The sequence below is a fragment of the Salmo trutta genome, chromosome 1, assembly GCF_901001165.1.
Source record: "Salmo trutta chromosome 1, fSalTru1.1, whole genome shotgun sequence".
Lineage (NCBI taxonomy): Eukaryota > Metazoa > Chordata > Actinopteri > Salmoniformes > Salmonidae > Salmo > Salmo trutta.
In genome coordinates this window covers 45,045,817-45,059,162 of record NC_042957.1, presented here as the reverse complement: position 1 = coordinate 45,059,162, position 13,346 = coordinate 45,045,817, and the positions used below count along the sequence as shown (strand labels likewise).

Here is a 13,346-nt window from a genome sequence, read left to right as displayed (position 1 = left end):
CAGCGGTGAACAGCAGTCTTCAAGTCTTTCCACGGATTTTACAATCGGATTCAAGTCTAGCCTTTGGCTGGGCCACTTAAGGACTTCCACATTCTTGTTCTGAAGCCCTTCCAAATCAAATCAAAGTTTATTTGTCACATGCTCCGAAGACAACAGGTGTAGACCTTACAGTGAAATGATTACTTACAGGCTCTAACCAACAGCGCAAAAAGGTATTAGGTGAACAATAGGTAAGTAAAGAAATAAAAAACAACAGTAAAAAGACAGTGATGCTTTGGCTGTATGCTTGGGGTCCTTGTCCTGTTAGAACATAACAATTCCCCCCAATCTAAGGTCTTGGCACTCTGAAGCAAGTTCTCATCAAACATCAAATATTTAGCTCCATTCGTTGTTCCCTTTATCCTTACCAGTCTCCCAGTCACTGCAGCTGAAAAGTATTCCCCATAGCATAATGCTGCCACCACCATGCTTAACAGTGGGGATGGTGTTAGACGGGTGATGAGCTGTGCCTGATTTTACATTTTTTGTCTCATCGGACCACAGAATGTTTAGCTTTATAATCTCAGAGTCTTTCATGTCTTTTTCAAGCTCCAGGCGTGCCGTCATGCGCCTTTTCCTCAGGATTGGCTTCTGTCTGGCCACTCTCCCATAAAGCCTGGATTGGGGAAGTGCTGGAGAGATTGTTGTCCTGGCAGGTTCTCCCATCTCAGCCAAGGAACTCTGTAGTTCTGTCAAAGTGGTTATTTGGTTCTAAGTTACCTCTCTGGCCAATGTCGTTCGTGCACTGTTGTTTAGTTTGGTTGGACGGCCAGCTCTAGGCAGACTCTGGGTAGTTCCATATTTTTTTCCACTTCCCAATGATGGAGACCACTATGCTCTTGGAAACTTTCAACACTCTAGAAATGGTTTAATACCCTTCCACAGATATATGCCTCATCACAATAATATCTCGTAGATATTATACGCACAGTTCCTTGGACTTCATGGTATAGTTTCTGCTCTGACATGCTCTGTCAACTGTGGGACCTTATATAGACAGCTGTGTTTCTTTCTAAATCATTTCCAAACAATTTAATTGGCCACAGCCGGACTCCAATCAAGTTGTAGTGACATCTCAAGGATGATCAAAGGAAATTGTATTCACTTGAGCTCCATTTGGAGTTTCATAGCAAAGGGATGTGAATACTTATGTAAGTGAGATATTTCTGTGTTTCATTTTCACTTTGTCATTATGGGGTACTGTGTGTAGATCGGTGAGAAAAAAACCATTTTATTTAGTTTGAATTCAGGCTGTAACACAACAAAATGTGGAAAAGGTCAAGGGGTATGAATACTTTTTGAAGGCACTGTAAATTAATTTGGCAAATTAGAGAAGTGTTATGTTACTGATTTGGTATATTGAGCTTAATGCAACAGGTCCATATCACCAGAATACTACTAGACTCATTTATCCATGCGACACAACAAAAGAATAACTAATTTCTATCATTCTGAATATCAAAACACATAGCACCATACTTGAAAAACATTGATCAACACTACTTTCACCTACTCAAAGCTGGTGAGACAAAATGCAAAAAGCCAAAGCTATTTGTGTACAGTACACAGAGTGAGTTTACATCCCTGAGAGATCACATCAAATACACTTTCTTTGCTTGGATAGAGCTGAAGGACAGTAGCTTTGCATGTAGGTAAATATTGTTGTTCGTATCTGGAGGCAGCAGGGACATGTCTGAAAATAAGGGTCCATAAGGGTTCGGGGATGGTGGCATCTCCACGCTCAGCCAGCTGAAACGAAAACAGCAGCGTATACTGACGTAAATCGCTTACTGCCATTTGCATCATCATTTGCAAAAACACTTCGGCAGAGTCATTTGGGCTGTGTCTCAAATGACACTCAATTCCCTATATTGTGCGTTATGGGATCCTATGGACCCTGGCCAAGTAGTGGACTAATAGGGATATAGGGAATAGGGTGCCATTTGGGATACAGCCTTGGTCAATGCCAGATTGCGGTATCGGGGCACTTGAGGATAGGTGAGAGGATGATGCCACTGCCACTCTGTAGAGTCAGAGTCTGGCTGCAGTGACATTGCTAACAAAACAAGGCTTGTAAGATTGTGATGTAATGATTATGATTTTAGCCGCCCATCTGCATCTGATGTATGATTCAAGTCAGCTAACAAAACAACAGGGCACAGCCTGCTTTGGGGATCAGACAAGTAACCACGGGCAGCATAGAAGGCCACATTCAGATCCAGAATGTAGACTGCAAATAACCCAAGTGGGTGTTCCAAACCTCGTCAGATACATTGGCCTACCCTTTGACTCCCCTCCTCATCCCAAGGAATCACACGAGCCACAACACCAATGTGACAAACCCAGGTCTCCTGTGTGCAACCAAACAGTGTTAACATGCTAAGCTGAAGCTCAGGGAGCCAACATACGTACATTGGAAGTCGGAAGTTTACATACACCTTAGCAAAATACATTTAAACTCAGTTTTTCACAATTCCTGACATTTAATCCAAGTAAAAATTCCCTGTCTTAGGTCAGTTAGGATCACCACTTTATTTTAAGAATGTGAAATGTCACAATAATAATATAGAGAATGATTTATTTCAGCTTGTATTATTTTATCACATTCCCAGTGGGTCAGAAGTTTACATGCACTCAATTAGTATTTGGTTACATTGACTTTAAATTGTTTAACTTGGGTCAAACATTTCGGGTAGCCTTCCACAAGCTTCCCACATAAAGTTGGGTGAATTTTGGCCCATTCCCCCTGACAGAGCTGGTGTAACTGAGTCAGGTTTGTAGGCCTCCTTGCTCGCACACATTTTTTCAGTTCTGCCCACAAATTTTCTATGGGATTGAGCTCAGGGCTTTGTGATGGCCACTCCAATACCTTGACTTTGTTGTCCTTAAGCCACAACTTTGGAAGTATGCTTGCGGTCATGACCCATTTGCGACCAAGTTTTAACTTCCTGACTGATGTCTTGAGATGTTGCTTCAATAAATCCACATAATTTCCCATCCTCATGATGCCATCTATTTTGTGAAGTGCACCAGTCCCTCCTGCAGCAATGCACCCCCCACAACATGATGCTGCCACCCCCGTGCTTCACGGTTGGTTGTTCTTCGGCTTGCAAGCCTCCCCCTTTTTCCTCCAAACATAATGATGGTCATTATGGCCAAACAGTTCTATTTTGTCCCGTGTGGCTCAGTTGGTAGAGCATGGTGTTTGCAACGCCAGGGTTGTGGGTTCGATTCCCACGGGGGACCAGTACGGGAACAAAAAATGTATGAAATGAAATGTATGCATTCACTACTGTAAGTCGCTCTGGATAAGAGCGTCTGCTAAATGACTAAAATGTAAAAATGTAAAATGTATTTTTGTTTCATCAGACCAGAGGACATTTCTCCAAAAGTTCGATCTTTGTCCCCATGTGCAGTTGCAAACCGTAGTCTGGCTTTTTTATGGTGGTTTTGGAGCAGTGGCTTCTTCCTTGCTGAGCGGCCTTTCAGGTTATGTCGATATAGGACTTGTTTTACTGTGGATATAGATACTTTTGTACCTGTTTCCTCCAGCATCTTCACATGGTCCTTTGCTGTTGTTCTGGGATTGATTTGCACTTTTCGCACAAAAGTAGGTTCATCTCTAGGAAACAGAACGAGTCTCCTTCCTGAGCGGTATGACGGCTGCGTGGTCCCATGGTGTTTATACTTGCGTACTATTGTTTGTGCAGATGAAGGTGGTACCTTCAGGCGTTTGGAAATTGCTCCCAAGGATGAACCAGACTTGTGGAAGACTACAATATTTCTGAGGTCTTGGCTGATTTCTTTTGATTTTCCCATGATGTCAAGCAAAGGGGCACTGAGTTTGAAGGTAGGCCTTGAAATACATCCACAGGTACACCTCCAATTGACTCAAATGATGTCACTTAGCCTATCAGAAGCTTCTAAAGCCATGACATCATTTTCTGCAATTTTCCAAGCTGTTTAAAGGCACAGTCAACTTAGTGTATGTAAACTTCTGACCCACTGGAATTGTGATACAGTGAATTATAAGTGAAACAATCTGTCTGTAAACAATTGTTGGAAAAATTACTTGTGTCATGCACAAAGTAAATGTCCTAACCAACTTGCCAAAACTATTGTTAACAAGAAATTTGTGGAATGGTTGGAAAATGAGCTTGAATGACTCCAACCTAAGTGTATGGATACTTCCGACTTCAACTGTAAGTCTTCACAGGTCTCAAGCAAAGTTACTTATCATGTGAGCATGGTGAACCAGACATGATGGTCTGGGTTAATGAAGAGGTATTAGGGCTATGCTTCAGCTGCAATAGAAAGTCTTCTAGGAATTCCTGACTCATTCTCAAAGATTCCTCTTTACACTTAGGTCTTAAGTGTTCCTTATCTAGAGTCAGCCCTGGAAACTTTCACTGACCAGTAGACCAACTAAAGGGGGGGGGGGTGTTTGGCAAGAGAAAATCATTTTAAAAACACAACATTAAGATTTTTACACAACTTTCTCCACTTTCTAGTATTGAGGCGTTTTTTTTTATTCACTGGGCTACCATTACAATTATCTTCACATTGTAGCCATATTTATTGTTTCTTTCCTTCCATTTGCTACTATCCTCCCTTAAAAACTACTAATATAGCCTACTATTGTCATGGTAGTGTTATTATGATTGCAGGAGGTGAAATCAAATAGATTCTAATGTTATCTTGTTATCGTTTCGAGTGGTACTTCAAAGATAACTTTTATGCTCCTGAACAGATAAGACGAGCTGGAATGGGACGCTGAAAAAACATCGCCAAGAAGAAATCGAACTCCCTGGTTGTTACGTCGACGTACCGCTAGGTGGGTCCTACCAGTGTCATTACCATTTGCTTGAATGGCCGTATCTGTTCTGTTTGTTAGCAGTTTTCTGTAAAGGGATTACACGCTGGGAAGTGTTAAAAAGGGGGCAATGATCAGAGCGTTCGATTCTAATCCCTGTTCACATTTGCATTCGAATTCATCTTTAGATGGATCAAGATTTCTTTCTCCGTGACCTTTTGTTAACCTTGCAGCTAACTGGTGATTTTACCACAACAGTTCGTTTACAGCAGAAATGTAGCCTGTTTCCTCAGTGGCCTGGAAGAGTTTACAGTTTAAATGACAAATTGTGTTAAGGTAAATTATATGTTTATTATAAACTCACAAACGTTGATATATTGGAGAGCATATTAGCTATAAAAAAATGTGTTTTTCATTGATCCAACAAAGTATTTTCATAAATAAACGAACACAAATGATCGAAGGAATTCGTTGCCTACGCATAGTCAGATACGTCCGTGAGTAAAGTCCATCCAATGGGCAAATTGTCCGTTCAATGGGAAAATAACAATAACAATTTCCATAGTTAATGAATATTTAAAAAACGTTTCACATAGCTATTTAGTTTTATTTGGAGCTTAGCCTATTACACAACGTGTAATGGTTTTTCTAACTGATTGTTAGAAAAATGTAAGAAACAGGCCTACTATAACCACAAACGAACACAGCCTAATGTGGGCAATTTCGTTTACACCTCACTTTTAAATCGTTTTGCAGGCTGCTCATTGGTAGATTGAATAGCGTTTGGACATTTTTACCTTTTCATTGCCAGTTTGAATAACTTTGCCAAAGAAGTTCGGATAAAAAAAAGAAGTCATGTTTTATATTAAAGTTAAGGATAGACATGTATGGATTTCATTGACTTTAATAATGCACGGCTAGTTTAAAATGTGTTTTATTTCATAACATATTATTTTTTTATGAAAAAGACAACATCACAGATCAGAGTTGACGTCTAACACAGTCGGTAAGGAATATAATGTAATCTAGCCTGTTTTGCATTGAATAAACAAAGACATTGTGAGTTACAAAAACATAGCTATTTAGAATAAGAACAGGCTTTTTAAGAATCTATAAAAGTATTAAGCTCTCGTATAAAATTCAAACAAATTTGAAAGCTAATGCAAGATATCGCATGATTGTATTGTCGTTATTAAGGCGTTACAACGCTCCTCAACTAATGATATGGGTCACTCATCAGGGGCAGTGTGTTGAGTCTGTGTGCGTGAAGGGCATGGTGGGGGTGAGCAGGTTGAGATGAGATTTTCTCCTGAGAAATACCAGGCCTGGTTGACTTGCTTGCAATCAATGTTTTCTGAAGAAACAGGCTGAGGCTTTAAGAGGTTAACGAAAATACGGATTTTTTTCCGATAGAGTCAATGACAAAATGATTGTAAACTGAGTAGACTACTAAACCTAGAAAGATAGACTATATAACCCATTAATAATATTTAGAAAACTAGGACTACTTTTGCAGTGAGGCAGCATATCGATTGACACTAAAGGTTGGCTCTACTAAACCGATAAGTACATTTGAGGGGTGGTAGCTAAAAGGTTGGAATACTCTTAAGAGAGAAAAGATATCACCAAGGTAAACAACAAGCTACTTGGTTTGAACTTTTGGCCACGCAATGCAACCATCCGGTTCTCGTGGATGCGAGCCCAGCAGTAAACATCCTGGCAAGTAACAAATTACTGTGGGCGTAGTATTGTTAGTTCCTCTTGTCCACCATGTATCAACGAGCAAATATATTGGAGATTCTTCATTCTCCCTCTGAGCGTGGGCCGCTTCATGAACAGGCTGACTTTCTTACCTATTGTCACCACAATTAATAATTAGCCTTCGCCATTTCCTCTTTTTTTTCACCTACTCCACCTACGCTTGTTAACCACTGGTCTAGACAACTCATTCACTACACTTATTGATGGGGTCCTGGTTGTTATGGAATGTGGATGAAAAAATATATAATATTTCAACATAAGTATAATGCCTCTTATATGTGCTCAGTAATGCTTATTCTGCCTTTCATAAATTGCAACGTCACGTTAGTTCAGAATATAGAACAGAAAGTTCCATTCAACACTTATGAAACTGTACATACAAAGGACTCTCCGTATCAGTGAGAGATGTCCTGACTTCTCTGCTGGCCGGGGTTACCAGAAGGCTTGCTGTCGGCCTAACCTCGTTTCTGTAATAGATCAGCTCATTGATTCAATTAGATAGGCCAATGCAGGCTCGGGACCGATCTGAAAACGATGGCGTCACTTCCAATTCGAGTGTTAAACAGATTTCAACCCCAAAACAGATAGTGGGTTCTGTGGTGAGCCCTTTTCGCTTGGGTCAGAAATATCTAATGACATTACGCAGTCCTCTTTGTGTACCACGGACCACGGAAAACAGTAGATTTTATGTATTTAGTTTTAGCAATAAGCAAAGTGCATCCACCTCTCACCATAGCCCGACCCTCTGATAGGCCTAACCAAATGGATGTATACACTTTTAAAGGAAGTATAGGGAATCCAAGAATAGGGGAGAAACGAAATGGGGGGATAGCGAATGTCCAACTCTTTCTTTATTTCTCTGCCGGTTCGGGAGAGATTTCTTCAGAGGGGTTTGACATATACGTGCTGTTATCAGATTGATGGGCCGGTTTGATTGAAGTGGCTTTGTCATGCAAATGTCAGCTACGTGATCGATGATCGCAGTGCGCTGACAAACTTCTGGAGGTCCCCCTCACCATTGGCGCCGTGACGGCACACGTGACCAGCAGCTGAGGTTAAAAAAGTGTTCTAGGGAATCCCAGGGTGACTGCTCAGGGAGGTGAGCTCTTCTTTTTTCTCTTCCACATGACATACCGAGAGGTTGCAGGGTAGGAGGAATCCCCCGAAACGCAGGTTGACCCTCCGTCATCAATTTGCACATGGAGAATTCTAGAATGAACTCTTTCTTAGAGTACTCAATTTGTAACCGTGGGACGAACGCCTACTCACCCAAGTCCGGATACCATCACTTGGATCAAGGCTTCCCGGCCCCTTTTCACTCGGGCTCCAGCACAACAAGTGAAAGCTATAACGGTGATGGACGGCTTTACATGGGGGGCAGCGCCCAGGCGGCTGTGGCTCAACATCAGCACCAGAGCAGTAGCTACGCGCATCATCATCAGCCCCAGCCGCATCATGCCAGCATGGTCCTTCCATATGGCAGTACAGGTACTGCGGGATATGGGGCGCAGGCGTGCGCAAACCCGGACTATGGACACCCACAGTACTTTATCAACGAGCAGGAAGGGATGTACTATCAATCATCGGGCCTTTCCGCCTCCAATGTAGGCCCCAACTACGGCTCTCTGGCCGGGGCATACTGCGGGGCGCAGGGGGCTGTCCCCGCGGCACAGTACCAGCACCACGGCTGCGAGGGCCAGGACCACCAGCGGGGTTATTTGCAGAGCACCTATGTTGACATTTCGACCTCACAGGAGAGGGAGAAGGACGCAGAGCAAACACCACAAGGAAAGACTTTCGACTGGATGAAAGTCAAGAGGAACCCCCCTAAAACAGGTGAGATGGGAGAGTCCAAAAAAAACAAACAATCACACTGAGCCATGCACGAAATCGAAAGGTTCTTGTCAGATAAGGTAATTCAGAGTTCATTACAAGTCAACCAGGTGACCCAAACATGTCGACCCACCGCTCAGGTAGGCTAATGGATGTGACATGCAAATGCACATGCACTCTCCAGCCCATAAGGGACATACATGACTGAGGACTGAGGATAGTGTTCCCTCACTCCACTATCGCTGATCCACAACATACGGGGATTTCTCAGCACCATTCCGGGTCATAGCGGTATCTCTGACCAGACATGCCTCTGGTAGATTTGCCTGATGTGTTATTTTCTCCCCGTCTACTCAGCCCCGTGCACTAATGCATCGAGCAGACGTGCTTTCTTACGCCCTAGGAAGTGCCCCAACTCTGTTGTCTTTAACTTGTCCCAGTTCTCGTTTTTGTTGGTCTCCATTGTATTCCCCAGCCTTTCCTTCCTCGCCATGCTTGGCCCGTCTGAATTGAGTGCACCGACCCACGTTTCAACCTCACTCAGTAGGCCCACTACTGTGGTCAAAGATCGTGAAATGTTACGGTCGGGAATATGGAATTACACGTATCATATACGTTTATATCTCCCCAAACGTGGAGCAGCTTTATTTCATTCTTCAGGAGTGAGTAGTGGGGAAATAAGTAGGAGGTTGAGTCTGTGAACTTGCCTATATACAGTAGTCAACAGTTTGGGACTTGAAATGGTTGGGTGCGTAATTGATGACCCCTTTAGTATGACATTATTAAATCTTTATTCCAAATAAATATTTTAATCATTAAGAATGATTTATGCGGTATTGATGTCAAGTCACACTTTTTTTCCCCTTTAGGAGCTTAACAATAGAACGATGGATTGGTGAATTTAATAGGACTTCGAATACGGGACAATTTTCATATTTTACACATACAATTGTCATATTTTAGGGATACACTCTATTCCACATTCTAATGCGTTTCTCCCCCTCTTTCTCTTTTTTTCACAGCTAAAGTGGCTGACTATGGAATGGGACCTCAGAACACCATCCGCACCAACTTTACAACCAAACAGTTGACCGAGCTCGAGAAGGAGTTCCACTTCAGCAAGTACTTGACGCGGGCCAGGCGCGTGGAAATCGCCGCCACCCTCGAGCTCAACGAAACGCAGGTGAAAATCTGGTTCCAGAACCGCAGGATGAAACAGAAGAAGCGCGAGAAAGAGAGCCTGGCCCCGGCCTCTAGCACGGGTTTCTCCAAAGACCTGGAAGACAACTCGGACCATTCCAGCTCCATATCTCCTGGTGCGTCTCCCAGCTCGGAGACCTAATGGACCAAATAAACTGCAACTTGCAGGCACTGAACTTCAAAGTGAGGAACTCGAATGTGAAAAAAGTTGATTGATTGATAATAAGTCAAAACATTCCTATACATGCTTGAGTAGACTATTCGACTTGTTATGCTACACGTCTGTGAGAGGAGTTTATTTTTTTATATGATTTAAACTCAAATAATTACTTCGAAACGCACGTTTCGAGAGAGAAAAAACGAGGTGACAAAAGCACAAATGTGGATGAAGTGCGCAACATCTTTCTAGACCAGACGTTTCTTTCCACCCCACAAAATCTGTTTGGACGTAAAGGGTCGTAAATCTTCATACCCACGACTATTGGAGTGATGCACTTTTGCATGTTTACAAATCTCAAAGTGAGCCTTATAATAATGTTTATACAGGGAGCCTCTTGGCAAAACATTATAGTATTGTTGAATTTGTTTCTATTTTGTAGTGTTTTTTGAAATGTATTTTTTGGGGTTCTTCTTATTTGTATAGAGGTTTTGACGTGAAGCAACTTTACCGTCAGTAAGTAAGGTAGAAAGTGTTAATGTGTTACTGACTCTTTGCACTATAGAATTACAGGGTATTACTTTCCACGCGAAGTTGTGTTCTTGACTTGGCGGATGTTCTTTAATTGAAATCTACATTGAAATTACTCATTTAAACACGAGCCGGTGGATTACCCAATGACATTCAGTCTAGTAATGTTAACACATGTCTGTATAGCCTATTGTTATTGCCTAAATAGCAGACGTGAACTAAACCTGTACAGGGAGTGGTTCACGCAGGATGACGTTATCCAAAATGACGAATGATGATTAGAGGGAGTATTTATATTATTAAATGGCCAGAGGATAGAAAACGTTTAACATGTCATACAACTAAAAGGAAAGTTTATTGCAACGTGTTACACCTGCCTGAGTGAAACCAACTCGACAATTTACTTTTGAATTGGGCCTTTTTGGATAAATAGGGTCTAACTTTTCCAGTATGGAGTCAAAGGTTATGATAATAGGCTAGTGCCTTGCGAAAAACAGGATATTCTGAAGTTAGTTTTATTTACTACGGTTAGGCCCACATTTCTATTTCAAGGCAATAGGAGTGAATTGTATTATTTGTATGTGCAGACCGACTGAGTTGTATTAGTTAATGTCTGTTTTACATGTTTTTTTGGAAAGGATCTCAATCAATGCTGGTTCATCTCTGTCTACCTCAAATAAAAATAAGATATTGCAGATTTTGTTGTTAGTTTTATTATAATTCATGGTAGATAAGTGCATTTATAATTGTTCTTAATGATTTTATTGATTGTAAAAAAATATATATATATATATTCCATGAGGTATGAACCTGGGCCTAGAGTAGCCTATAGCCTATTTGTTGCCATGGTCGATTCCTATTGAATGAGTTTTGTCCCAAAATGTGTGATAGCTAGTACATCACACAAGTGACATACAGATTCAAAAGTATTTCAATGGTATTACTGCGTACAGTAAGCCTACCCTTGGTTTGACCCCCGTGGAAGTTACGAAACTAGCCCTACAAGCCCAATAGTGTTGCCCTGCACTCTGCGTGGGGTGTGGAATGTTGCGGTGCATTCCGGGTGGCACACGCTGACCTTTTTACCCATGGACGCCTCTGGGATATCTAAACATGTAAACATACTCTCCGCTCCCCAAGTCGCTCTCTACCTCACACTCTCCGTATAGGCTCAAAACAAAATGGTACGAACATTGCACTGTTTATAACGTTCTCTGAAACACACGCTTGATGGTTTTGGGGAGGTAAACTCACGATAAAAAAAACGCATTCTTTAGCGTGCAGTGTTGTTTGTCCATGTTCAGGCCTATCAAGGAGCGTCTCTCTCTCTTGGTCTCATCTATAGCTATGACACTGCTGTCCCCATGCATGGCCCTATAGCAGGGGAAGACTAAAACAGACTACAACTGGGGATAAAATAGAGTCATACAGGGGTACACGGCCAACCTAGATTTATGTACAACGCCATTAGCCCACGGCAAGGCTGTTCACTAAACAATCTTCTGATAAGAAGCCAGGTGTATGATAATTAGGTATACATAGAACAGAATATATGCTATTTCAAATATGAGTACCATGCAGGTATGTCACAATATTGTGGTAATACAGACCACTATATTTGTAATAAAAAAAAAACCGTTAAATTAGCGACAATGTTTGGCTATTTTAAACAAAGACCGTTGATTAGCAGGTACATATAAATAGGAATGTGGGGGTTCTTTTTTGACTGTGTGTGTCAAGCTCAATCATCAGCTCGTCTCTGCCACTGGGGTTTGGTGAAAGGCTGCTGTCCATCCAATCCCCCCCTCTCTCACACACTCACACACTCACTCACACACAGTGGCCTTAAAAGGTACGGATGTAAACTGCAGTAGCCCTAAAACGAACCGTTGCAGCATCAATTCAATTCTTCCACTTAACCTATTAAACAATGACTTAAACCTATCAACTGATGAAAGACTTAAACCTATAACTGATGATGAAAGACTTAAACCTATATCTAATGATGAAAGACTTAAACCTATATCTGATGATGAAAGACTTAAACCTACATTTAATGATGAAAGACTTAAACCTATATCTAATGATGAAAGACTTAAACCTATATCTGATGATGAAAGACTTAAACCTATATCTGATGATGAAAGACTTAAACCTATATCTAATGATGAAAGACTTAATCCTATATCTAATGATGAAAGACTTAAACCTATATCTAATGATGAAAGACTTAAACCTATATCTGATGATGAAAGACTTAAACCTATATCTAATGATGAAAGACTTAAACCTATATCTGATGATGAAAGACTTAAACCTATATCTAATGATGAAAGACTTAAACCTATATCTGATGATGAAAGACTTAAACCTATATCTAATGATGAAAGACTTAAACCTATATCTGATGATGAAAGACTTAAACCTATATCTAATGATGGTGGGGGGTTTTACTGGAAAGTTGCTGAGCTTCTTTCATGGTTGACAACTATAACAACATGGTTCTTTCTGGACATGGTGTGTTTATGTTATTTCTTAATTAGTTACATAATTAGGCTATTCATTCCGCAAAATAGGTGAAATAGGAGTTTTTATAGACAATGCACCAACTATTGCTTTTAATGTAAACTTTTAGAGAGGCCATAACGTTGTGTGGAGAGTAAGATCACAATAAAACATTAAAGGACAGACTCCATTGTAATAGATCAATTATAACGCAACATAAAATCGTGCATGATAGCACTGTGGATCCACACAGTGGCAATGACGTGCCCTTGTGACCATCTGTGGTGCAGTTGATGTTAATTTCAACCCTGCTGTTTGGGCGTTTGTCCAGTGTTCCCTCTGCAGAGCTTTGATCCGGCCGCTGATCCCCCGCAGTGGCGTGCACATCGTCACAAAATGACGAAGAAGCAATAGGCCTACTATGGTATACCGAGTTGTCCAAAGCTCGCAGCCTACCTATGAGTAGCTCACCGAACAATTCTGAAAGTGCATGCAATTTTCACGTGT

General features: G+C 41.3%; 1 protein-coding gene across 1 annotated transcript; it reads left to right on the top strand.

Moving 5' to 3' along the window:
- The first annotated feature begins 7,534 nt into the window (after positions 1 to 7,534).
- LOC115196932 (homeobox protein Hox-B1-like) lies at positions 7,535 to 11,105 on the top strand. The gene is made up of 2 exons (XM_029757977.1): positions 7,535 to 8,449; positions 9,469 to 11,105. The coding sequence occupies exons 1-2, from the start codon at positions 7,813 to 7,815 to the stop codon at positions 9,786 to 9,788; spliced, it is 957 nt and encodes a 318-aa protein (XP_029613837.1). The 5' UTR covers positions 7,535 to 7,812; the 3' UTR covers positions 9,789 to 11,105.
- Positions 11,106 to 13,346: the final 2,241 nt, after the last annotated feature.